This window comes from Tympanuchus pallidicinctus, unplaced genomic scaffold (genome assembly GCF_026119805.1).
Source record: "Tympanuchus pallidicinctus isolate F22 unplaced genomic scaffold, pur_lepc_1.0 scaffold16, whole genome shotgun sequence".
Lineage (NCBI taxonomy): Eukaryota > Metazoa > Chordata > Aves > Galliformes > Phasianidae > Tympanuchus > Tympanuchus pallidicinctus.
Window position 1 is genome coordinate 6884946 of NW_026294679.1, and position 24933 is coordinate 6909878.

The window sequence follows — 24933 nt, forward strand, 5'->3', positions numbered from 1 at the left end:
AATAGGAGAGGTGGGACCGAAGTGGTCTGCCCACCATTTCACTCCATGAAACAGCACAGCTGTGCTGTTTTTTTTCTCAAAGCAGTCAGACTGCTTTTATGTGAGCAGTATCACTCTGCATTTGAAGATAATGCACCATATTGACTCCTTGTTTGGGCTTATGTGGAGCACTGTTTCTGAATCAGGTTAACTCCTGAACTGCCTAGGTCCATTAAACCTGGGACCACCATGTCACACAGAGAGCCATAACTGGTTGCCTGAGACAGCTGGCACAGTTTTCAGGTACACATATTGAATATAGATCTCTGATTTACGACTAAGTCCCCTATGGCTGCTTACACCAAGTCCAGAGAGAGACTGCTCAGACAGAACATCAAGTGGATGAATAAGAGGCAACTATTTTTTATAGTTAGATACAATTCTGTGAGGGATCCCACTTGCAAAGGGGGAAAAAATAATTAAAATAACAGACTGATAATCTTCAGGAAGTAACCTACACCTCTGTATCTTCACTGGAACGACACTCAGAATAGCAACATCTCTTTTCCTCTACTTGATCCACTAGTAAAGAAAAATTCCCTTTAAGCAGAGTCTAGATACACTGCAAAGTTAAAAAAAAAAACAAACAACCCTCTGGCTCCTGGAGGATACAACTCACTTTTTACAAAAAAGGTATTACATATATTTGCAAGGAAAACACAGACCTTGATCCAAACTAACACTTCTACAACAGAAGCATATACACAAATGTGCAAGCACAAATATACTGTTTGGGTAAATATGGATTAGGTTAAAACTTTATATTTTCTTTCCTCCCTTGAAACAGGACTTTGCCTGTATGTCACGCTCCCTACAATTCCATATCAGAAAGTAAAATGTCCTGTTGCTTAATGGTTTATATTTTACTTATTTAAAGCTTAATGAAGCCATTTTTGTATGGGTTGAAATCATAACCTGTATGAAATTCCATCACTTACTAATAGCTTTCCCATTGGCTATTAGAGAAAATGGGAGATGCTTAAGGAAAGAATGTAACTGGAAGACTTGCAATGTTTCAAGTGCATACAATTCTAAAGAATCTAGAATGCCACATAGGGGAATGGGAATAACTGGGTTAGTATCAAAAGTTAAAAGGCCCATGCAGGCAATAACCTTGTTTCATTAAAGAGTATAATTAAACATATGCTACAAATAAAACTTACAAAGTCAGAGGGATTCAGGAACCAATAAGTAGCAGCTACAGACCAGTTTGAAGCTTTGGAATATTTCTATATGAAGTGAACAGAGGCTGATGATGTGCAAGTTGATCAGATATACAGTAAAATAACTGCTGAATAAGCTAAGAGCATTAATTCCAGAAAACAGAGATAAAAGCAGTTGGAAAGGAATTGGGATCAGCATGTGGCAAGGACTGCATATCTTCAGAGCTTGGATCAGATTGATGATGAGACTGCACCAAAAGAAAAAGACAACAAGGCAAAGCAAAAGACAATATTTGAATGGCATGGTGGCAAAGACAAAGCAGAAGAGGAATGCTAATGCCAGTGATCACTTATAAGACCACTTGGGTCTGGAGGAAAGAGTGTCAATTTATTGCAAACCTGCTGAAAAATGAAAATATTTTATTTTCAAAAAAGGAAGCTGTAGAAAGACTGACCAGAGTTGTTTGTGGGAGTGAGTTCTGAAGGGATCAAGGACTTGCTACTTGGATCTTACCTGTGGGAAACAGTTCTGTGCCACATGTCTACACAGTTTGCATATTAAGTTATTAAAAGCAGGAAGATGTAAATAAAATCATACACTGTGCAGAACAATTCTGTTGGTTTCATAGATCTGAGACAGTTTCAGAGCAGCAGCAAATGTTTTCATAAATGGAATGTTGAAGCTGGTGTGCTGCCTCTTTCTTAAATTTTATAAAACTCTCACAGTTTTTTTTGTTGTTATTAATTTAATAAAGAAGGAACTGTTCAGTATAGGGAATTCTGAAAGAAGACTCTACCAAATATTAAATATTTTCCTGAGATATTTGATAAGATGTAAAACTATCATCAGGATGAATACACAGAGATTTCAAGAACTCTTATGATGCTGTATCATAGCCCTTGAGCTACACTGGAAGGATTTATAACTTCATAAAATGGTTTTAAAAAGGCATACTCAGTATTTGCAATGAGGGAGATGTAGCATGAAGGAGGTATAAGATCCCCGGCCCACATAACGTGACTGAGGAATTAAGGCATGGAAATGTGTTATCTTCAATACTAATCAACATGGTGAAAATGGTACAATTACTGACGTTTTCAGAACTTCAAAGAAACTTCAAAATTGTGAAGCACCTTTGAGAGTCTGTGGTCTGAGCAATTGCGAATGAAGCAGAAGGTTTTATACAAAAAATAGATAATAAAGGAGAAAAACAATGTAAAATCAGACATGTAGAAAACTCAATTAACCAAAGAGATCAGTAAGCTCAATGATTTAGTAAACAATGGGAATTTACCAACAAGAGGAAATTGACCTCAAGAGTAAAAACTAAGAGCAAATTCTGGGTTCTCCCACAATAGTCATCACAGGAAGTAGGAAAACTTTGAAACCTAATAGCAAATGTTTGCTTTTCACTTCCCTTCATTAAGTATGCCCCTAGTTTGGGTATAGAAAACTGCAACATCGAGCACTGTAAATAACTGCTAAATAATGTAATAACAAAAATATACTTAGTGCTCATATGGTGCCTGTTATTTTTAGAGAACTAAAAAGATCTGAGTGCTCTCTAAACATTAATTAATCTTCAATATTCCCTTGTCATTAGTAAGGTTAATTTTATCATTCCCAAGTATTTAGTTAGGAAATCTAAAGCAGAAGAAAATGATTTACTACATTCCAACTATCTGTTTGGCAGCAGAAACAAAATTACCTATGTTAATACATTTAGGAAGATTTTTATACTGGAACATTTGCCTTTCTGTGCTTTAAGAACTGGGGAAGGAAGGACTACAGGAATGTTAACAGATTTCATTTCTGAATGAAGGTATTAGAATGCAGACAACTTGTGTACGCTCTATCATAAAAAATTGTTCATGGTAGTAATACTAAACATTAGTTTCCATCATCACCATGCTTATTTTTTTGTGCAGATTTGATAATTGAATATCTTGAAAGAGCTTTAGGACTTCAGATGAAAAAAAATTTCTTGATGTTAACCAACAAAAATCAAGACACAGCAACGATTTTTTTACAAACACTGACCTGGAAGAGAACATTTAACCGAAGACTCAGATCCTCAGTAGAATAAGGTCAATATCTTCTAGATCCAGAAGCATGCTTGAAGATCTCCATCTTTTCCTTTTCTTGCATCTTGTGTAATAAAAAATATTTATTAGAAAATAAAAATTACTAAAATAGGAAAAGATAAATATCTTTTTGATGGTTTCATCCAAAATAGAAAAGCAAAAAGTAATCATTGAATGAACAACAATTCTCTCAAACTCAAATAAGCTAACCGCAATATTAACTCTGGCGTTAAGTCAGCGTGGAAAACCTGTTACAGAAAAATAATATTAAAAAGCAAAGACATTAAGGGATAGAAGGTGCATGCCTTACTTTATGCACTCAGTCTTGGACTCTGCAAATACTGATCACAAATTGGTAACCCCATGGAAGAGCATTATTTTTTCAGCATTTTAAATAGACTTCTATATCCTCATTCATAAGGATAAAAGCATTTATACTTCATTTCTGGAGAAGTACCCATAAAGAGACACACAGTAGTCACCAATTCAGTTGAAGCATGCAGGCTCTTTAACAAAACATGTGAGGAAATAGGAAAAAATGGTCTGATTCAGATCAGTTGTGGTGTCACTAATGCCACAAATATAAATGCTTCCTGAGCATTTTGAAGTCTTTTTTTTCTTCTCTGACCATCATTCCCCTGCTCCATTCTCTTATTTGAATCTTGCTACTTCTAAATATCTGAAGAGGTGTAGAGATCTTTTTACCTAAGCATGACTCAGCCTCAAATGGCATGACTGAAGAAGTATCCATGAATGGAATTCTGGGGTAATAACAGCCCATTCACTTTGGAGTAAACTTCTGAGGGTTACTAGAATTTCTAATAAATAAACAATATGCTTTCAACATCAGAAACAGTGGTAGCTGTGTGGCCATACACGTAATAATAAGAAATGCAAGTAAGTGTTTTGAAAGCAAAGTAACATTAAATGAAAAAAATAATAATTAAAAAAAACCCACAAAACAATTCAGATCTATTCAAGTCTAGATTCTGCAAGGCTCTCTTCTGGCAGCTTTTAGTATTTAACCAGCTAGCACAGCTGAAGCCAATATGGGAAGTTTTGGCTACTTGTTGATGATGGGAGTTTTGCTGTTGCTGTCAGTGGAACCGTGGAACCATATAAGTATCCCCAAGTGGTCCATACTTTGATCTAGAAACTATTGCATAGTTATCAGCAAACTACAGCTTTTCAGATAATTCTGTACCTTAAAGACTGAAAAGTTAGAGTTAATTTATTGAATTTCTTCCAGTAATACCAAGCATAGGACATCTTTATATTAAAAAAGAGAGGGGATTGTTAATTACCTTTAACAGAGAATTTACCTTTATTGTCAAGAAACCTTTCAGATACTTTTAAAAAAATTGGCAATGAAATTAGATACATAATGAGTTTATAATTAAAATTAATGCTATGAAGACTGAATGCCTGTTAAAGCAATCTCAAACTAAAATTCTTACCATCAGGATTCCAGCTCCCTGCATTAGGTTAATTAGAAAAGAACTATTGCAGATTTTACACATAACAAACATAAAGATACAGTGAGACTGGATGATCTCAGAGGTCTTTTCCAACCTTCGTGATTCTATGATTCTGTAAGAGTCTCAACTTTGATAATCTTGTCCAAAATTGTCAGCTTGGGAAGAGGGGAAAGGACTTTAAAGAGAATAGTCAGCTATGAAAATTTTCAAATCAGATAAATGTGAATTTTCTCAGTTAGCAGTATCTCCATTAACATCTCTAGAATTAAGCACTTTCTAATGTGATATTTATACATACACAAATTTTATTTGGATAATTTTAAAATTTTGTATAAATATAAAGGTTCAAGGAAGAAATGAAGGACAGTCCATATTATTATGGGTAGTCTATCTCATACTTTGACCAGTAGCTGATAGCTGCTGAATTTCCCTCAGCAGAATGATGGGGGTGGGGGTGGAATCCTGACAATCAAAACTTCACTGTGGGTTTACTTTCCAGAACAGCATTTAGTCATTTATTTTTCATCCAACATAAATCACATTCGGGTTAAAAAAAGGCCATTCAACATTTTCTGACTCTAAGAAAGAGGTCAAAAGTTAATCTTGGAGAGCAGGATTTAACAAAATTGGCTTTCTTGTGAAGCAATCATAATGTGACAGTTGATAAAACATCTCATCTGATGTGCAGTGGTCATTATTAAGAGTTAGGAGTTGACAACAACTGTCAAAATCAAGATATCAGACATATCATATTATTTTTACACCTTTAAAATAGAAAGCAATAAAAGTTACTCTTAAACACTGGTTTAAGATATGTTGGCAAACTTCTGGTATTTAAATGTGGCCATTATATAACTATTTCTCTCTTTATATTTTATTATGTCTTTACTAATCTGCATGCAATCAGGGGCCCTAGAAGAAGAAAGTTGCATGAGGAGAAAACATTCTCAGAATACATGAAAATGTTGAATGAGCTTACGACAAACATGCTTTTCTTGTACAATAAAGTAACATTTTTAACCGTTAACACAATAAAATAGACTAATATTTGCCCATCTTCAATGTTGCAATAAAATATTTTAATCCCTTTAAAATTCATATCTCCTTTTCAATTGTCAAACTCTGGTTGAGATACAGAGGAATGTAATCCTTTGTGAGTACAGTCAAAACTGCTCTACAAGAAGAAATGATCTTTCTGTGGTTTCCAGTACATTCGCAAAACACACACTGTATAATTCTTATGTGAAATGTTTAGGTTGAGGATAATAGAGAGCTTGGAAAATATTCCAGACAAGTGGTTCTTTCCTTTTCATAAGTGTATACGTCGTATATAAACCAGTTCCACTGTCTTGCATTCATTTGAACAGATCAACTTGAAAACTGACAGAAAGGGTTGTTTACAAAGGACCGTTTTTTCCCCCACAATATTAATAGTAGTATTGATTGAAAGTTCCCAATAGCAGCTTTAAGAAGGAGTTTTTTAAATTTTAAGATACAAGAGACTGAGGGCAGAATAGGCAATAAAAGTCACAAGATTGTGATGGCATTATTTTAGGATAATAATCTTAACATATGAAAGTACTGAAGCAATCATGCCAGCATAAGAAATAATTATACCATAATTCATAAGTGCATAATTTATCAAAACAATAGAGCAGTCATGGTTAGATGCAACCTAATATTGCTGTATAAGATATAACTACACACTGTACAATCGTTCCTTTTTATAGTTATTTTTACATTTAGTCCTCACCCAAATTAAGCTGAGTACTTCAAGATATGAATGGCATTACAAAATAAACACAAACCACAACAGGGCTTTATTACTGCTACTGCACCACCATGGCATGCAAGTAACTATGTAGTCAACTATAAACAGTAAAATGTCTTCATTTTCCTGAAATAAAAAGAACATGAAAAATACAGATATAGTAGTAAACATCAATTATCTTTTTATATCTTTCATATTTACCAAAAGTCTATCATTACATGAAGAATTTATACCTCTGTATCGCTCTTCTGTACTAGTATAGTGGCAAATTTGGAGCTGAGAAACTACACTTTCAACAAGCTCATACAAAACTACTAGTTTCATTTTATACTGCTGTCAATGTGCAATGCAGAAATGAGAACATGACACGTCTGCTACCTACCCCCTAGCATTCTCTTACTTTTTTATGTTCATGAATTTTAGTAAATTAAAAGACCAAGGGCCATTAAAACTGTTAGGTTATCTATTGTGGTGACCGAGCCCACAACAGGCAAAAAGGAAAATCCTTCATCTTTTTTTCTCTTTCTGAGTACTGATTATTTGAGGATCCATCCTGGATGCTGAATTTCAGAACCACTGCTGGAAGCAACTTGGATTTCTAAATAATTATTTATTTTAATTTTGGCGTACAGGCTTTGAAAGAGGCTGAGATGAAATTCTGCAGCTGGGAGAACAAAACTATCAGAAAACCATACTGGTCTATTAAACAAAGGTCAAGTGCTGCCTGGGATTCATTTCTTCTGTTTGGAGGTGAGGACAATTCATAGACACTAGATAATTTCAATATTGAAATGAGGCCGCTACATTACTGTAGAGTAAAAGCAAGCTAAACTTGGAGACTCTTGGAAAAAATGCCAAACTTGACTGAAGAAGAAACTTCCCCATGCTCAACCAATTTTTCTAATGAGTTAGCTGTCGTGGAAGTCCCGTGTGAGCTCTGCTGCTTACCTGCTTTGGGCAATGATAAAAGAACACCTAAATCCAAATGTTCCTCCGTAGTTCCTGCTTACTGGAAAGACATCTTAATGCCGATTACAAGGAAAGAACTGTACAATTCTCATTGTTACATAAAGCTATACAAAAATGTCCTTTAGTTTCATGGAATTTGTTTAAATTTCAATTATACAATTTCCCTCTACATTACAAAACAATGTACAGTTTTTCCTAGTTCTGTTCCAGGATTTTCTCTGCTCTGATATGTTCAGGATTAAGAATGCTAGGTATTTTATTTAATGTTTTGTTGATATAATAATTTCAATTATTTTTATTAAAGCTCATCAGATATACCTACCATAGATTTGTTCTGCTTTGGGGTACAGTAGGCTGTGTGAATATAACAGAGTACCTCATATATTCATTCATAGTTTTGCCTCCATAAAAACTGAGGCTGTAGTATAGCTTTCAATGGAAGCCATTTAAAAAGAAAACATTACAGAATATACAATTGCAGTTTTTGAATTTCAGACACAAGTTCCTTGACGTGTTGAAAGATGATGTTTTCTATTTCTGACTCCTGAACTCTTATCTTTACACTCCGCAGGCTTCTGTTGTGAAATGTCTATCAGTGCACTTGCAATTGCAAGACCTGTAAGACAAATAAAGGGAAAACAACATTTAATGCCCAGCTTTCGTAAGAAGACTTCCATGGCACTGTGGTGGTTCCTTTTGTGCACAGTTTCTTTATTTTCCCAGAAGGGACTGGCTTGATTTAAGAGTTAGATAACAAGCTCTCACTTTCTGAAATGCTACTTTGTTACAGTGAAGTAAAGGAGAAGGAAAAATGTGCAGCTAAGAGACCAGACTGGGAAGTGAGAAAACTGAGTTCCATTTAAGTCTCTTTGATTTTTGTGTGTGATATTAGCTTCACCTTTCTTTGTCAATGTTTTCTATATTATGCGGACTAGGAACTCTGACACAGATTTTCTCTGATTAAATATCTGTGCTTTGCATTTACAAACGGATGAAGATACCAAATCTGAAAATGAAAGTAAAATGGAGAACAGTTAGTACAAAATTTTACTCTTGAATATTTCCCTTTGCAATATATGCACCTTTCAGCCCCAAGAGCTTTGTATTTACCATGCAGAGAAACGTATGAAAATCTTTCATAATGCACAAGCTTATGAATAGAGAGTAAAAAGTGATGGTGTCAGTCTGTGGTGAGCCTAAATGTGGTCAACCAGCCAAAGCTGTTCCAAACTGTGGTTGTCAATATTTCATGAGCTGCTACAACCTTAGCAGAGTATTACAGTGTATTGCAAAGGGTATGGACAGGTACTCCTAGGAAATGAGTAGTATAAGTATACACACATTTGATAGTTACTCAAATGCTTAATCAATGGCAGCTCTAAAATTTTTGATTCACAAAGGTGACACTTCAATGAAATGGATTAGGTGTATTCACATCATTCATACGTTGTACTCCATTATGGCCACAATAAAACTATGACAGTTGTATCTACCAAAGCACATTTAAATATACCCATAATATAGGCAAAGAAGCTGCTGGTTCTCCATAGCACCCAACACATCTTAGTCTCTCAACCATCCCGAAGAATTTATGCTATTGCCTATGGTAACACTATCATTCTTATTTCAGAAAAGCTGCAATGATTAATGTGCAGACAGCTTTTTGAAAATTCATAGCATTATACTGTAAAATGCTACCAAGAGCTACCACAGGATATGTAGGAGCCAAGATTAATTAAAGAAAAGTCTTTTTCCTTACATACAGACACATTTTCTAGCAGACATAATTTTTGAAATCTTCATGGCACCTTTAAAATATCAGATGTGTCTGGTATTAGAAAATTTAATTCTGATGCTTGCTTACACATGATTCTGGGCTTAGGGAGGGAGAATACTAAATGGAATGAATGTTATAAGGAAAAGAGGCTTTACATTTTTTATAAGATATTTAAAAATATGCTTGAATGAATGACACTAGCCTCACTTTACATAACACTTACGAGAACAGAAAAACTATTTTTTTTTTTAAATCCATGCTGTGCACTGGAATACACTGGTGTGCTGTTAGAGTTCCACTAAAATCAGGTCACTCCAAAAGATCATTTTTCAAACGTCACACAAATCATCTGATGAAATTCATTTATTGTGTTCTCTAAGCCCTGCATAGTTATCAAAGCAATACAATTAACTGCAGGAACGATTAATTATTTCAGACTGGCGGTCTAAAGGAATTTCATTTACCAAGTCAAGCTGATGCACAGACACTGCAAGCAAACAGAATTTGCATCAAAATACAATAGAAAATTTGATAAAAATGATGTGGTTTAAATATTCATTAAAAACACAACACACACACACACACACATAGAAAAATAACAAACAATTTCACTTTATTTTCCAAATTTTATATCTAAACAGTGAATGCAAAAACTTTTATATTCATTGAGCTGGAACTGTAAATCCTGTGTAGTGCTCTACATCGATTGCCTCTATTCATAAATTAATTCATTTACCCATATTCCCCAAATGTCTCCATATAAACATCCTACCTACCACCAAACTGGTATTTTCACAAGCAGTACATGGTTTCTAGTTGCTTCTGATAAGATCCTGAACAAGTTGGCAGAAAGGAACATTGGAATCAGTAAGCGTTCTACACGCAGAATCAATGGATCACCTCCACTAGTAAAAATTTAAGTCTACCTACAGAACCACATCTATTTTTATGCTTAGTTTGTTTTTCTACTAAATGTTATAGAAATAACCTGACCTAGTTCTGTGCAGCTAAAACACTTTCTTGCTTGTTTTATGGATATGTATGGAAAGATCATTATGGAGTGTGCCCAGTCAAATACAGAAGTGGAAAGTTTATTTTTATAAGATGTAATTGCATCCACAATTAGAAAATACCACAAAATGTAATATGAACTTGGTTATGGCTAGCAGAACTATTGTCTTTCCTAATGGAAGTTAAATGGTGGTAGTTTATTCTCAAGAAGTAAGTATCTAATCATAAAATTACTGATGTGTGAATGTATTTTATTTTTTTTACAATTACGCAAAACAATTAATAAGTACAGGAATGAAATACAGCACATCAAATGAGATTGCCTTGAAAAGTGCATTCCCGATTTATGCACAAACAGCATTTTAATTCTGCATTTAAACAAAAGCATCAGAAAAAGTCATTCATTTTGAGATACTCCCCTCCCAGTCTCTGTAAAAACAGGCGATACTATATATTTTAATTTTCCAGCAAAACAGCTTCATTAGGCGTGAAAGGTTAATTGCAGGTTTAAGTGCAGTTCAGGGAACAGTGCACGGGTCTGTAGTGAATAGCACAGTCTGCTGCAGGAAGGCTGAGTGCTATAAACTGTTTGCCCCACTGAAATGTTTTACTACCTCATTTACTAACTGTCTTCTTTTACTGCTTGTATTTGTAGTTCTTCTAAACCTTTAATAGCTACAGTTTTATTTCACTGTAATCAGATTTAAATGGAAATACCCATGCTGGGATGTTTAAATGCTTTTTTTCTGATTCTATACAGCTACATTTGAACTGATGTGAGGCTACACTATCTCTAAAAGTAGAAAAAACTCCAACATTGAAAAAGTTTTTTTTTTCTTCCTCTATTGTTCATTTTAATGAGAAAAGCATTGAGTTATTCCTATTACTTTGTCAAAAATAAGGGAACAAAGAATGACCTCAGATTCATGGTTTGGCAGGTAATTGGAAATGTTTTTTTCAATTTAAATATGTATTATTGGGAGATAATAATTGGATAGATGCCTTCACTTGATTAAATTCTCCACGTTTTCATTGTCACACAGAATTAGAACATTCACAATGCTGAAGGCAGTAAAATAACTACAGCTCAAGTAGATCAATGAGAATTGTTTGATATTTTAACCAATATTATAATCATTGCTTAAGGTGACCTTAAATAATGAAAACAAAATGACGGCTACCAAAGCTGAAAGTGTAAGTTGTGCAGTAATATTTTCATAGCTTCACTCTTCATCAATCAGCAATGTTTGCATCGCTGCCTTTTTGTTGATTCTGTAAAAACTTGTTCCTGTACCTGCTCACCTAATAGTGGACAGAGTCTTTTTATTATAAATGATCCATTATGTGACGTTTTTCCATTGTGTAGAATGCACTGCCTGCACTGCCCATGAACACACCAAACGGATCTAAAGAGCTTCAAGACATTCTGAGCAAGTGGTGAGAATTATAAGCTCGAGTGTCTGACGTAGATGACCATCACACACAGTGAGCACAACTTTATGCTCATCTCAATAAAACTACCAGTTACTATGCGGGGAATTTTTATGAGGCCTGTAATTTATCATTCCAAGCCTATAAAGATCTTTTTATAAGTACACATCTATATATTACATGAGTATAAATCACATTTATATACAAAAATACCTTGTTAAAAATGCAGTCTTCTATCATCTACTTCTGAATTTGATGAAATAGATCACATTCACCATCACCTTTGTGGATGCATTCCAGGACAGCATCTATTCTTCATAGGAATCATATTCAGTCACTACCATGGTTATAATGGTAGAGGAATATAACTTTCAAAAAGGTAATTATTTGGCAAATGTTTCTAAGTACCCAACAAAAACAATTCTCTCATTGTATACATGACATTACAGTGAGTCTGTTCTTATTCAGTTTAATTTTTTGATTAAAAAATCCATACTTTCTCGAACTTTCTGTACTTTTCCTGTTTTCTTATTAACCAAACTTTTTTTTTCAAATGGTCTAACTTGTGTTTAATTTTCATGACTGAAAAGCCTGCAACACTGTTTATGCTACATACATACATGTGCAATAGAGCAAGCCATGAGAGGAGTTAGCCAAAAGGCACGTCACGAGGAAACAGAGCAGAAGGAATGATCCACAAAACATTCTCCTACGTATGTAGAGGTATGATACTCAAGTAATTACTTTCTTAAAGAAAAGTTGAATCATCTGAAATTCAACACTGGCCAGAGGTGCCATGGAGTTCTAACCCACAGTATAACTGAGTTCATTTCAGTGTTATAACACGGTCCAGTTCTGCACACAGATCTGAGGGTCCCGGTGTGTCTAGATAACATTTGGAGTTCACAGACTTAGTCACAGAGAGCAACCATCATAAGCAACTGCCAAGAGTAAATATCTGCATAAACTTTCATACTGCAATGTTTTTGATTGAAATGAGAATTTTTTAAAAGAACAAACTGACAGCATCTCAACATCACAGTCTTTTTATGGGCCTCTCTTCTGTTTGCTTCATGGATAGGTATAACACTAGTATTTAACATTACTCTTACTATGAGAAAGATACATGAAAGAAACAAAACTAACTAGGAAATTACTTTGGGTAAGTAACCTCATCATTTATTTTTCAATGATAATTTTTGCTAGATGGGAAGTCAGCCAAGGGACCAGGACATACGTTTTTCTTTTCTTATTCATATAACTTAATTAAATAAGTAATATATGAGACAGTGCTTAAACCACAGCAATAACAAACAAAATAATGGTAGCATGGATAGGCACACACTAGTAGAGAGGAGATGCTGTGCTCCTTTGTATTATACCCTTGGTATTTAGTAATAACAGTATCTATGAGGAGCTAAGAAACTCCTATTCCCAGAATAGACTTATAAATTACTTGCTGTCATTTTGTGGGAAATGCAGACTATACAATAAGTTATCTTTTGTGAAACGTTCAGCCTTTCCCAAATTTTTCTCATTTTGAAAAGGAAATGGCCCCACATATTTGTGAGAAATATTTGTCTTCTGAGGGCTCGGCAGTGATTTTTTGCATGCAGTCAGGCAGTTCTCCCTTCCATTTCAGTGTGACATATCTCTGGTTTAGTCTGTTATCCAGGTCTGCAGAACGTCTGGTGCCTTAAAACTATTCATCCAGCTGGTAGCTGAGACAGCAAGTGCTGATTGGTCTCTTGCTGTGGACAGATGGGGACTGATGATGTGGCCAAGGTGCATGCTGACTCCCCAAGGACGGCTGTCAGGTCAGGGGGTGTGTACTCCAGGGTAATCTGCTCCAATGTGAGATAGCTATCATATCCCTTTGGGGCAGGTTTTGTTTGTTCAATAGGGCAAACAAATACTGTTCTGATGAAGAAGATGTAGAGAGGTGTTGGAGGGCCCTCAGCGATAGGATGAGATTGGTGTAATACCATTTTGGTTAACCTGCTTTCTCTCACCCACTTGTCTGGACTCGAGGGTCTTTAGATTATAATGAATAAGGTAATAAAATTTAATGTAATAACATCGTATGATAATATGAGATCACTGCACTTTGTTGGAATGCATCATCACACCCGTGTGCCTGCACCAGGTTCAGGGATGGCAGCACAGAAGAAAGGATAAATGAGCTTAATAGTGGAAAAGGAAGATGAAGGTCATGGCTGAACTGATGTGGGAAGTGAACTCTCATTTGAAACCATGTAAAAATGGTAGGTGGGGAATGATATGTCACGTAATGTCTTGAACATTAATAATGACATTTGACAGAATAGGAAAAGGAGCACATAGAGCTGCTAAAAATGAGATGCAAAAGAGTCCACAGTGGGCAAGAACACATAGGCAAGACCAGAGGGTAATGTTGTCATTTACATAAATTTGAGGGTAAATAGTGGAAAAACTGAAGAAAAAAAAAAAAAAAAAAAAAGAAATGGAAAATCTCAAGAGAATGAGAAATAAATTACATAAGATTGGACTGTAAATGACGCTTAGATTATCTTACCCTGTTGGTGATGGGTAGTCAAATACATGGTTTTTTTTTTTACAAGGGAAACAGGAAATTGAGCCATTGATAGTTGTTTGAGATCTCAGATACATTACTTTGGAAAAAATTAAATTTGAAAAGGAAACCATACCTTGAGCTACAATAGTTATAAAGATTACTGAGTATATTATTACATATTTCTCAGATCTTTTTCCTTGGGGGTCTCTGGTAAAGCTTGTCACAAATTTGCCCAGTAATATTAAGAATATGATTGACTTCAAACACACTGAAAAAAAAAATTAAAAAAGAAATTGTAGTTGGCTGCTGAGACTGAAGATAAAAGGTTCTTCTCTAAACTTCTTACTGACTCACTTTAAATACTAAAACAGGTTTGGGGAATGCTTAAATTTAGACTAGTTGAGTAATATCTCCTAAAGCTGAAATATTTATCAGTACTAAATTCAATTAATAAAGTAGGCATCAAATTTAGTCAGGAAATATGTTCTCACAAAATAACAGAGCCCATAGAATTAAAACTGCTTGATGCTTTTATCTAAGATGTTTTACTTTGGCACTAGTAACAGACAACTAACAAATTGTTACACCATTATTTTGTTATCTCATTATAATTTCTGGACCTTTGACCACAAATGGCAATTACAGAAATCTGAGAACATTCCTAACTATCCCATTGCCTTTCTCAGCATGTCTTGTGTTATGTAAGTCCATGGAAAACATTGTTAGCAAATAATATTTTTACATTAAAAATATGCATGAATTACTATGTAAATAATATTGCATATAATCAGGCTTTGTGTCCTGTGTTTCTTGAATATAAGTTGGAGTCTCAAACAGGTCTATCAGCAGCCAAATATATTTATAGTTAAAGGAAAAAAAATGAATTAATAGAATACATAATATTTTCAGGAAGCTATCAATTAAATACATGAATTCACAAAATTTTTGTTATTTTAACCTATTAGCAAAATAAGGAGGATGCTTTTAACTGTTAGCTATTAATAATAGTTAAAAGGAATATTCTGCTTGGAGCATGTGCAAACTTCATGTCAGTTAATTCCTTAATGCATTCCCACTGCATACAGTACATAGTATTAAAATGGAAGTAATTACACAGGATTCCGTTGTGGACAGTAATATTTGAAACACTTGGATTTTTTCACAAAAACTATTAAATTTTCAGTTTGATTACATCTCCTTTCCATTGAATCATTTTTCCCTATGTTATGAAAAACATCTCCATTCTTGTGATGTTTTGCAGCAGTTTAATTTGTTTTCAAGAAAATCACTATAAACTAATTTGCTACTCTGCAAGAATTTGGTGAGATGCATTAATCATGCCAGAATCTAATTTGGTCTTGTAAACCCATTGCTGTAGAAGAGAAAAAAATATACTTGGAGATATACCTGGAGTACTGAACTCTTTTTACTTTTAAGCTATACCTTGGTAAATAGAAATGAAATTCAAATTGGTTTTGTTCAGAAGTGGTTATCACAGCAGTGACTTACGTGGCATTAGTTCATGAGCATTACTATTGTAATGAGCCAGGGGAGGATCAGGTTGGATATTAGGGAAAAAATTCTCTCAAAGAGTGATTGGGCACTGGCACGGGCTGCCCAGGAGGTGTGGAGTCACCATCCCTGTGGGTGCTCCACCACCCATGGAGTTGTGGCACTGAGGGACATGGTTAGGGGCTATAGGGGTGATTTGGGGTTGGGCTTGGGGATCTTAGAAGTCCTTTCCTTAATGATTCTGTGATTTGCTTTGTGAAAGCCTTCTTCAGACCACTATAGCTGAGGTTATTCCCACAGCATTATTTTACCCTCTCTACCTTCAGCAATCTCCACTGAATTGAGATCCTGCATGCCAATCAGAGAACGTTGAAGACATGAGAACTGTAAAAATTTGTGAGCCCCAGTTACATTTTTAAATCTTTTTAAACCATATCCATTCATGCATGCTGGACAGCATAACCACTGTGATGAAAGCTACAGCCTTACTAAACATTCTGAATAGGCTGAACACCTGCAAAACAAAGATTTACCATTTGTATACACAGAGCGTATTGGATCATACAGTGCTATTATTTCATGCAATTAAGAAATCAGAAAACTTGCATACATGTGTGTGAGTGTCAGGAAGAAAAAAGTTTCAGGCACAACTGATCAATCAGGGAACAGTTGGATGGAGACAAGGCAGAGAGAGATTCATGAGGGGTTGCTACTTTCCAGAGGGGCCTTATTTGCAGAGGGTGATTTAAAGCAGAACTCTTCCTGTCTGTAGAGGAAATCTGGGGTGATTAACTTTGCCAGGTGTAATTCAGCTTTTGTGAATACCTCCCTAATGCTCCATCTGTGTGATAACACATATTGTTAGATTTGCAGTTTTATTACTCTTACACTCTTCCCCTCATTGTTGTTTCTCTGCTAGGCGGTCTACTGCTCTGACACCAGACCTCTCCTCAAGACTAAAAACTCAACCTTAAAGACAATAGGTTTAAGGGCCCAACCGAGGCCAATTCAGTTCCCACTGGAAATAACACAATACTATTTGCACTATCATTTACTTTTAAGGAAGAAGATAAGAGCAGCAATCTTCAAAGATGCTGTGTGTTGCTATTTCTCACACTTGCACCTTTATTTTTGTTGTTGGTTTTTTTCCATTGACAAAAATTTTATTTAAACCAGAAAGTGATGAATATGTTTATACAAACAAATGATTACAGTTCACCAGAAATTCAAGAGGGTTCTCAAAAGATTAATCAGAAGCAAGTATGCTATCTGCAGTGCTTTTCCTATAATGAATTCTCACTTTAATTTCTGCTTTCCAAGGTTGACTTGTTTTCCATTGCCAACATGCTACCGCAATATATCATTGCTCTAACCACTGTTTGGCTTGTAATTTGGTTCTGGCCAAATAACAATACCAGTTTTTCAGTATTCTGCTGATTTCCACAATTAGACATTCAGTACATTTCCAGCTACCTTGCCAGCCGTCACTCTGACAAAATAAATGATTCTGGGAGTGTAACACAGAATTAAGTCAACAGGACAGAAAACATGCCTAGAATTTTTGAATTCTAATTCTAGCATATTTTGAAATATCACTAAGAGACAACTTCAGGGTCACTACCATCCCCAACATAAGGCTGCTTGGCATGTTAACGCCCAAGAATCAGGAAGCTTCAGAAATAAGCAGAAAATTTGGTAAAAGGCTGAAAAGTTCAAGTCATAAAAATGTAAACAACAACAACACCACCACCACAAAAAAACAACGAAAAGATTTTAAAGAAACAGCCCTACCAGAATCCTGTGCAGCACTGAAAGAGGATAATTCTGAGAGGAGTTCCAATATATATAGGCAGGTTATATGGCTACTCATTCATTCTTCCTGAATCTTCTACACTACCCCAAACATGATGCATTGTAGCCTTACCAAGCAACATGACAGACATACTTGCAACTGGTTATTGTAAAATATACGGTAAAAAGATTCCATTTCAAATAGTCTATTTGCAATTGATTACATACCATTAATTTTGAACAGTCAATATAGATAAATATAAATAAAACAATGCCATCAGAGCTCAGTTTCTTTGCAAGACACATGGAGATAGAGCAAATGCCTGAAACTGCAAAATACTAATACCATGCTGGTGTACCACTGAAAATGTATTACATGCCCTATGCATGCTTCCTGGTCTGTTTCCTGGAGAGGAAAACTAGAAAATGGGCAGAAGATAATGACAGTTTCCTTCTTTTATGTGTACTCACTCTCCAAAAGACAAGTAGCATTCAATGTCTTGTTTACCTTATTTCGAATAAATCTCAGCCTGATGAGTACACCACCATTTCATCCAACAAACATGATAAAGTCCTTTATTTTTTATTGAATAAGGTAGAAATCAGGTGACAGACAACAATCCAGAAGTTCCCATAAAGTCACTTTTTTAGCAAAGTCAGTTCCTAGAAGGTGTCCTGAATGAGAATAAACATTCAAGTATAGAAGAGTTTCTTCATCTGCCCTTGTCATTGGTAATCAGAGTAGGAAGTGGCAGAAGTGAAACCTGGGAGAAGATGAGATAACAAGGGCTACTTTCTGCTTGGAGCTTTTCAATGCCAGAACAGTTCTTTGTGCTGACTGGCAAGATTTATAGCAATTGTATGCATTCTTATTCACATTACTTTCATCTAAAAGTAAAGTATTTCATAAATGACCATGCTGGCTTTGTATTTCCAGGATGTGATTAAAAGAGAGTTTTCATTTATGTATTCTCAAGAAGTTTTTACTATACAATGAAGGAGAAATAAACCTTCAGCAGGACATTAGAATTCCCTCACTGCATTTTATCTAAAACTCCCATCTGTTTTTTAAAAGCAGAAATTATGTTGTCTTCTACTTCCTATTTAACTGTGGCCCTTTCCCCCCCTCTATTTTTTCCCATATGCTTTTTGATCACATATGAAAAACTTGGCTTCAGTGCTCTCATCTCCTGATTTTCTGTATTTCAATTATACTTTAATGGCTGTATATACACTGATGATGGCACAAGAGTGTGTTGAGAATGAAATCTGTTTTGTACTATCCTAGATTCTGAGAACAGCTACAATTTGAGTTGCTTTCTTCTGTAGCCTCTGAAGTGCCTTCAGGAACATAATAATGCAATAAACACCAAATCTGCTCTTTCCTTCACAATCCAAGCCAGCATTCTGTTTCCCATAATACTGCTACATTATGATTTGCAACTATAAATAATTATCCTAAGTTATAAAGATAAAATATAAAACTTTAAAGCAATACAATTAGACACCATTCACTTGAGACTCTGAAGCTGTTATAAGCAAACAACAATTTTCGTAAGGAATAGAAAAGAAGGTTATAAAGGAAAGCATGTTACCCGCTTATGACTAGTTCACCAGAAGCTTGTCACAATCTTGGGTGCAAATAATGATAACAGTCAGTGGCACACTGCTCCTTGTTTCAATTTTAAAAGGATATTAAAAAAATAAAATAAAAATTACAGGAATGGGATTTGGAAACGTATAAGATTTGGTAATACAAGAGATTATCCCTGGGCAGCCTGATCTAGTGGCTGGCAAACATGTTCACTGCCACAGGCTTAGAACTGTATGATGTTTGAGGTCTCTTTCAACTAAAGTCATTCTGTGATTCTGTGACTCTGTGATTCTATGAAATGGGCAGTGGTTGGAAATGAGAGGTACTTCTCTAAACCTCTGTAAGGCTTGTGTTCAGATGTATGAACATGGGACTCGTATTTGTTCGGGGTTGCCTGGACAAGTGTTTGATATGACTTCAATACATAGAATTCCTGGCTTTTCTTTGTACTATTTTACATTGTCTTGCTTCCAAACTGCTCTTCAGTCCAAGAATCTCCACTTCTCATTCCATTAAGTGTGAGTCACCCCAGTATTTAGATGCCTTTACAAAGTACTTGTTACTCTACCTGGATTTCCAATAATGAGAAATTCTCTTTGTGAATCCAATACTGTTACTACGATGTCTCTAATTCACTTCCACCTACTTAAGTCTCTTTGGATTGCAATAGCATAAAGAGGTAGTGGTACAGCAGGCTTTAAAAGGCTTTATTTATATTACTTGCACTTCTACTGACTTCTCATATTAGTGGTCAATTCTTTTCCAAGAAAAAACTACTCTTTACAAAGAGAGATAAAAATAACTGTACACATTTGAACTATGATCTAATTGCTCCTTCAAGAGTGATGAAGTAATTTGTGAATAATCTAAAAAGAGCTGTCTTATTTCATTACTTGAGCCCCACATGCGCTTTAAAAACAATATATTCATTAAAGATTTTAATATCTGTGTGCTAACTAGTGCACATTTTTATTGAACTTCTCATCTTTGATGTGCCTCTATTAATATGGCAAGAAACCCAAAGCACATTGCGTTATCCCTACTGAAACAGCTTATAGCTTACTTGCTTTTCCTCCTTTTTTATTTGCAAAGGACAAGTACTTTTGAAGAAACATTCTGAAATGAGATATTCAATGAGTTATCGAAAGATTGTAAGACCAGGCAAAAGCATAAAGGATTAATGATGGCTATGTGTGTTGAGGATGGAGATTCAGATATTTCAAGTCAGATGACTGATGTGTGCTATATAAATTTTATAGGCATTGACCAGTCACAGTATCTACTCAGGAATAAACAGCACAGAAATTCCATGGGACAAAAAGTGTTGTCCCCTCTGTGGAGTTTTTCCTTCCATCCTCCATTGGGAAAAAATGCAACTGAGTACGCATTCTGTCCCTGTGGCCTTCCCAAAGGACCACACACCATTGAAAGTTGCATAGCACGTGCAATTCTGTAGGTTAGATTACACACACATTTGTACATCTCACCTCGTACTGAGGTCCCAAGCAACAGTGAAGCCTCTGAAATCCTCAAGAATATAAATAACAATAATAAAAACTAGTAATAAACAGAAATTAAACTAGTAGCATCACTTGTGGAGCTTTGGAATGACCACAGAAAAGCTGACAATATTACTGGTAAAAAGTATATTGAAACAGCTTGGAAAAAAAGAAGTGGGAAGGAATAACAATATGAATAGAATGAATGAGCCTTTATGCTAGATATGAAAGTGTTTCTGATACTGACAAAAGAAGTTACAACATTTATCATTCTAGGATCGCAGGGGACAAAACAATATTAAATCATGAGAGGTATTATTTGTGAATTGGCACTGTTTTCTTTCCCTTGTGTTAAGAGAATGATAAATGCTTTCAATTGCGTTAAAGGAAAAGTCTGATACTGGCTGTGAATTCTATACATTCATGCTACAATTTCTGGGACATTTGGTGAAATTCTCATAAATACCATTGTTTACATTAAAGATGTTAGTAAGATTGTTTTTGTTTTCTTTTCTTTCTTTCTTTCTTTCTTTTTTTAACTCCTCATCTCTCATCTGCAGTTTTATTCAAGAGTCCCCCTCCTGATATTTTGCTTTCTAAGGCAGATGAAATAAGTAAGATTCAGTTACCAGAATTCTTAGGATAACTGGTGGGAATATTGCAGAAGCACAATGTGATCAAAACAGATGGAAAAGCAATCCCCAGATGACTAAGGGCAAAACTGCATCAGTGCCAGGACTGCAGAAAGAGCAGAACTATATGAGATATATTAAACATTTGCATTTGAATTTTTAATATTGAAAATAAATGTCACAGCATTTCGTGAAGAATCTATTTGACCTGAATGCAGCTCATCTGCTGCTCCTTGCTATAGAAGATCACACCTTTTACTTGCTATTTATCTTTAACTCCTGCTGAACTCTCTGGCACTTCCAACCTCTAATGGGAGGTTATGGTTTTTTAAACATTTGCTTGCATTTTATATTTTCAAAAGCTAACGCAAGACATTGTGGTGACAGCATGAGATAGCATAATAGCATGCTTTGTTTTTAGCATTTTCAGACACGAGTAATATCTTCTGCTTTGCAGTTTGGGATAAACATGGTGCATCACTGTGCCATCTAGTGTGACTCAGCTTTGAGAGCTTTAGGCTTGGCTCTGCCTCCAGTGCGCCAAATATACATGGCTGAGCTTTTTAAGCCAGTAAATACTGTACATGTAAATATATTTAAATGTAAATAGATAGATATAGATATAGTCTGATTTGAAAATAACAGATTATATTTTTTAATGGTGTAATTCCATAAATGGTCTGGGTGCTATGAAAAATTCCTAGAACACACCCAAATTCATTACACAGATTTCAATTACTAGGTTACATGCTCTTCAAAATAATATTCAAAATTTTACAGAACGTATTTATTCATATTACATATAACAGCTTGCATGGATAGAATGGCTCTTCAAAATAGCCAGGTGTATTCATTTTCATTTTCAGTGCAGTAATTACTGCTTCTCAGCCATCTTTCTGCAGCCCCTGTTAACCCCAGTTTGGGATGCACGCCGCACTGTGTCAGGTGCAATACATGAGCTGCACCAAAAGCATCCACAATCTAAAAAAACATTTCACTATGCTTAAATTTTCATATTCAAAAATGTGCTTTCAGACCTTAACCCTGACTTTCCAAGTCAGGCTTTGCATTTGAAATTGGAAATTTAGCTAGGTTTTTCCTCTGGGCAATAACCTGCTAGGCAATAAAAGTTCTGAAAATCACTATTCATTCTCTGTTACAGTTCTCAATGTTTCTGACATTCTTTTACATAGCTTATACTGAACAGACCTCATACTCATGAGATACAAGAAAGAGCACAACCTACCTCACTCATGACCATTGACACTGGCCTTGCAATTCTAATACAAGTAAAAATAAAATTACTATTTTATATTAAAACTGTCAATATATACATTGCATTGATCTATGGAGCATAAGACTGCATTAATCAAAATATTTGCCCTAGAGAAACAGACTAAATTACCGTGAAACTGAATAAATGCAGAAGATGCTAAATTCAATTAGAATGAGTTATTTTAAGAAGTTCATGCTCAGAGGTAAGCACAGAATACCTACACCAAAAAAGATCTGTAGTTCTGACCCGTTACGACATTAGCACAACGATTCTGAGAAACTTTAACTACTCACAGAAACAAAGTTTTGTGTAGGAAATCACACATACAGAAGTTAGAATGAAAAGTCAAGAAGTTTCCAGGTTTTGATAGATTTCAGGCTGGATGTGTCAAAAGATAAGCCCTGACACTGGCAGGCAGTCTCCCTTGAAAATTTAGATTCCATATACAGAGATCTTCAGGTAAACCAATTTCTACTTTCACCTCTGCCTCCAAACACTGGTCTCAAAGGACTTCATTTCAGCCAAGACCTGTCAAAACCCCCAAATGCTTTTCATTACTGAATTCCTTCTGTATGTTCTCTGACAGCTGTGTTAAAATAATAAATTCACCACCAATTGATTTTTGAAAAGGGAGAGAACCCATTTCATCTCACCCACAGATTTGGTTATTTTGACACGCAAAATTGGAGGCATATTTAAAACTGTTGTTTGAAGTCCATGCTTCTCATGCCATTTATCAAGCTTAAAGTAGCAGCAGGTTCAGAAGTTCTAATACAATAATGTTCAGTAGAAAGACTATGAGATATTTGGACTGTGCTCAATTCTGTTCATATCCTTTGCAATCATTAATATTAATGCAATTCACTTACAAATACCCAGCACAGATGAGGTGTCCTGGCGCTACTAATTGGTGCTATAGGACAATACAATTTATATTCTATATTCTGACATATCTGAGAAGAAATTGAAATGTTTCTAAAATTCCACTGAGAAAGGATTCTAAACACTTTTTTTCAGCATCAAGAGATAAAAAATACACCAAAACCAGACTGCTGGATTAATAAGGTAATGGTTGTATTATTGAAAGAGCAGAAAAAAGTTCTTTAAAATAGTGTGTGCAGACAGAGCTTAGTTGAGATGGAACAGTTGCAAGAACACCTTAATGGAGGACAAGAAAGCAATTAACAATGAAAAGTCACTGATGCAAAATATAGTCCTAGAGATTAAAATCTTATTGAAACAAATGCTTCTCCATTTGATCATAATGAATTGAGCTGAAAGATCTGCAAAACCAGTTCAGTGAACACATAAGAAAAAAACAATAATTTGTTACCCAATTATAGTACAGAGCTTTCTGACCAACATGGTGCTCTACAGCATTAGTTAAATAGAAAGAGGAAGCTTAGGAAATGGAATAATGTAAGAGAATTAGACACAGTATTATTTGAAATTGCAATGAGGTAATTGTAAAAATATATGCAGAAATACTAATGTGTACAGTGATTTAAAAACACTGGAAGAATGTGCATTATCTCAAATGGGAAAAACAAAATATTCATGAGAAAAGAGTCAGAATGAGCATAGCAGGAAGGATAACCTATTAGGGTAGATGAAGCTAATAGTACAGGGAAGAAAGTCATGATAGTGGAGCATGGGGCAACCTGGGAATATTCTGAAATGAGTGAAATTGCAGTCAGAAGTGTGAAAGAGAGAGAGAACATTAAGAAGTGAAGACTAAGAGGCACATTACGTGTGTGGGAACAGGCTGCCCAAATTAGAGAGATCAATCCTATCGAGGTGGATTAGGGCTTTGTAATGGGGACAACGGTCTCAAATTGCCTTTGGGTGTCTTTAAGCACCTTGCTAGCATCCAGGTCTGGAAGGTATCTGCAATGGGAGATGTGTCCAAACAGTTATCAATATTGCAGGTGGGCCTTCTTCAAGAACTTTTAAAAAAGAAACATGAGCAGTCAAATTAGTAAATAAATAAAACAGTGTGCACTGCACAGATTGTGTGAAACTGGTGTAAAAGAGGATAAAGGAGGAAACAATTAAAGTTAATATCTGCAAAAATAGCCGTCACCTGGAAATGTTATTATATAAGGTATTTTTACCACGTAGCTTGGGGGTCCTAAGTTCTTCAGTGTTGCCATTGATAATACATTTGTGATGAAATGTGGGAAGGTAGGGCTAGGTGTAACAGAACAGTCAGCAGTGGTGAAAATGGCATTCACAGAAAAGAAATCTGTCTTTTAAATGGAGCACATTTCAATAACATTTCTTAGATATTTGTCATTAGGAGCCAAATATGAAGTTACATGTTTACGAACCATAATGTGGGACTCACTAAA

General features: G+C 35.2%; 1 protein-coding gene across 3 annotated transcripts in view; it reads right to left on the reverse strand.

Annotated features, from left to right (window-relative positions):
• Positions 1 to 4500: 4500 nt before the first annotated feature.
• ATRNL1 (attractin like 1) overlaps positions 4501 to 24933 on the reverse strand; it is a 425431-nt gene continuing 404998 nt past the window's right edge. For all 3 annotated transcript variants that reach the window (XM_052678077.1, XM_052678074.1, XM_052678081.1), the window contains one exon: positions 4501 to 8121. In XM_052678077.1, coding sequence (XP_052534037.1) covers positions 7997 to 8121 — 125 coding nt within the window. In that variant the 3' untranslated portion in view covers positions 4501 to 7996. The remainder of the gene's footprint in view (positions 8122 to 24933) is intronic.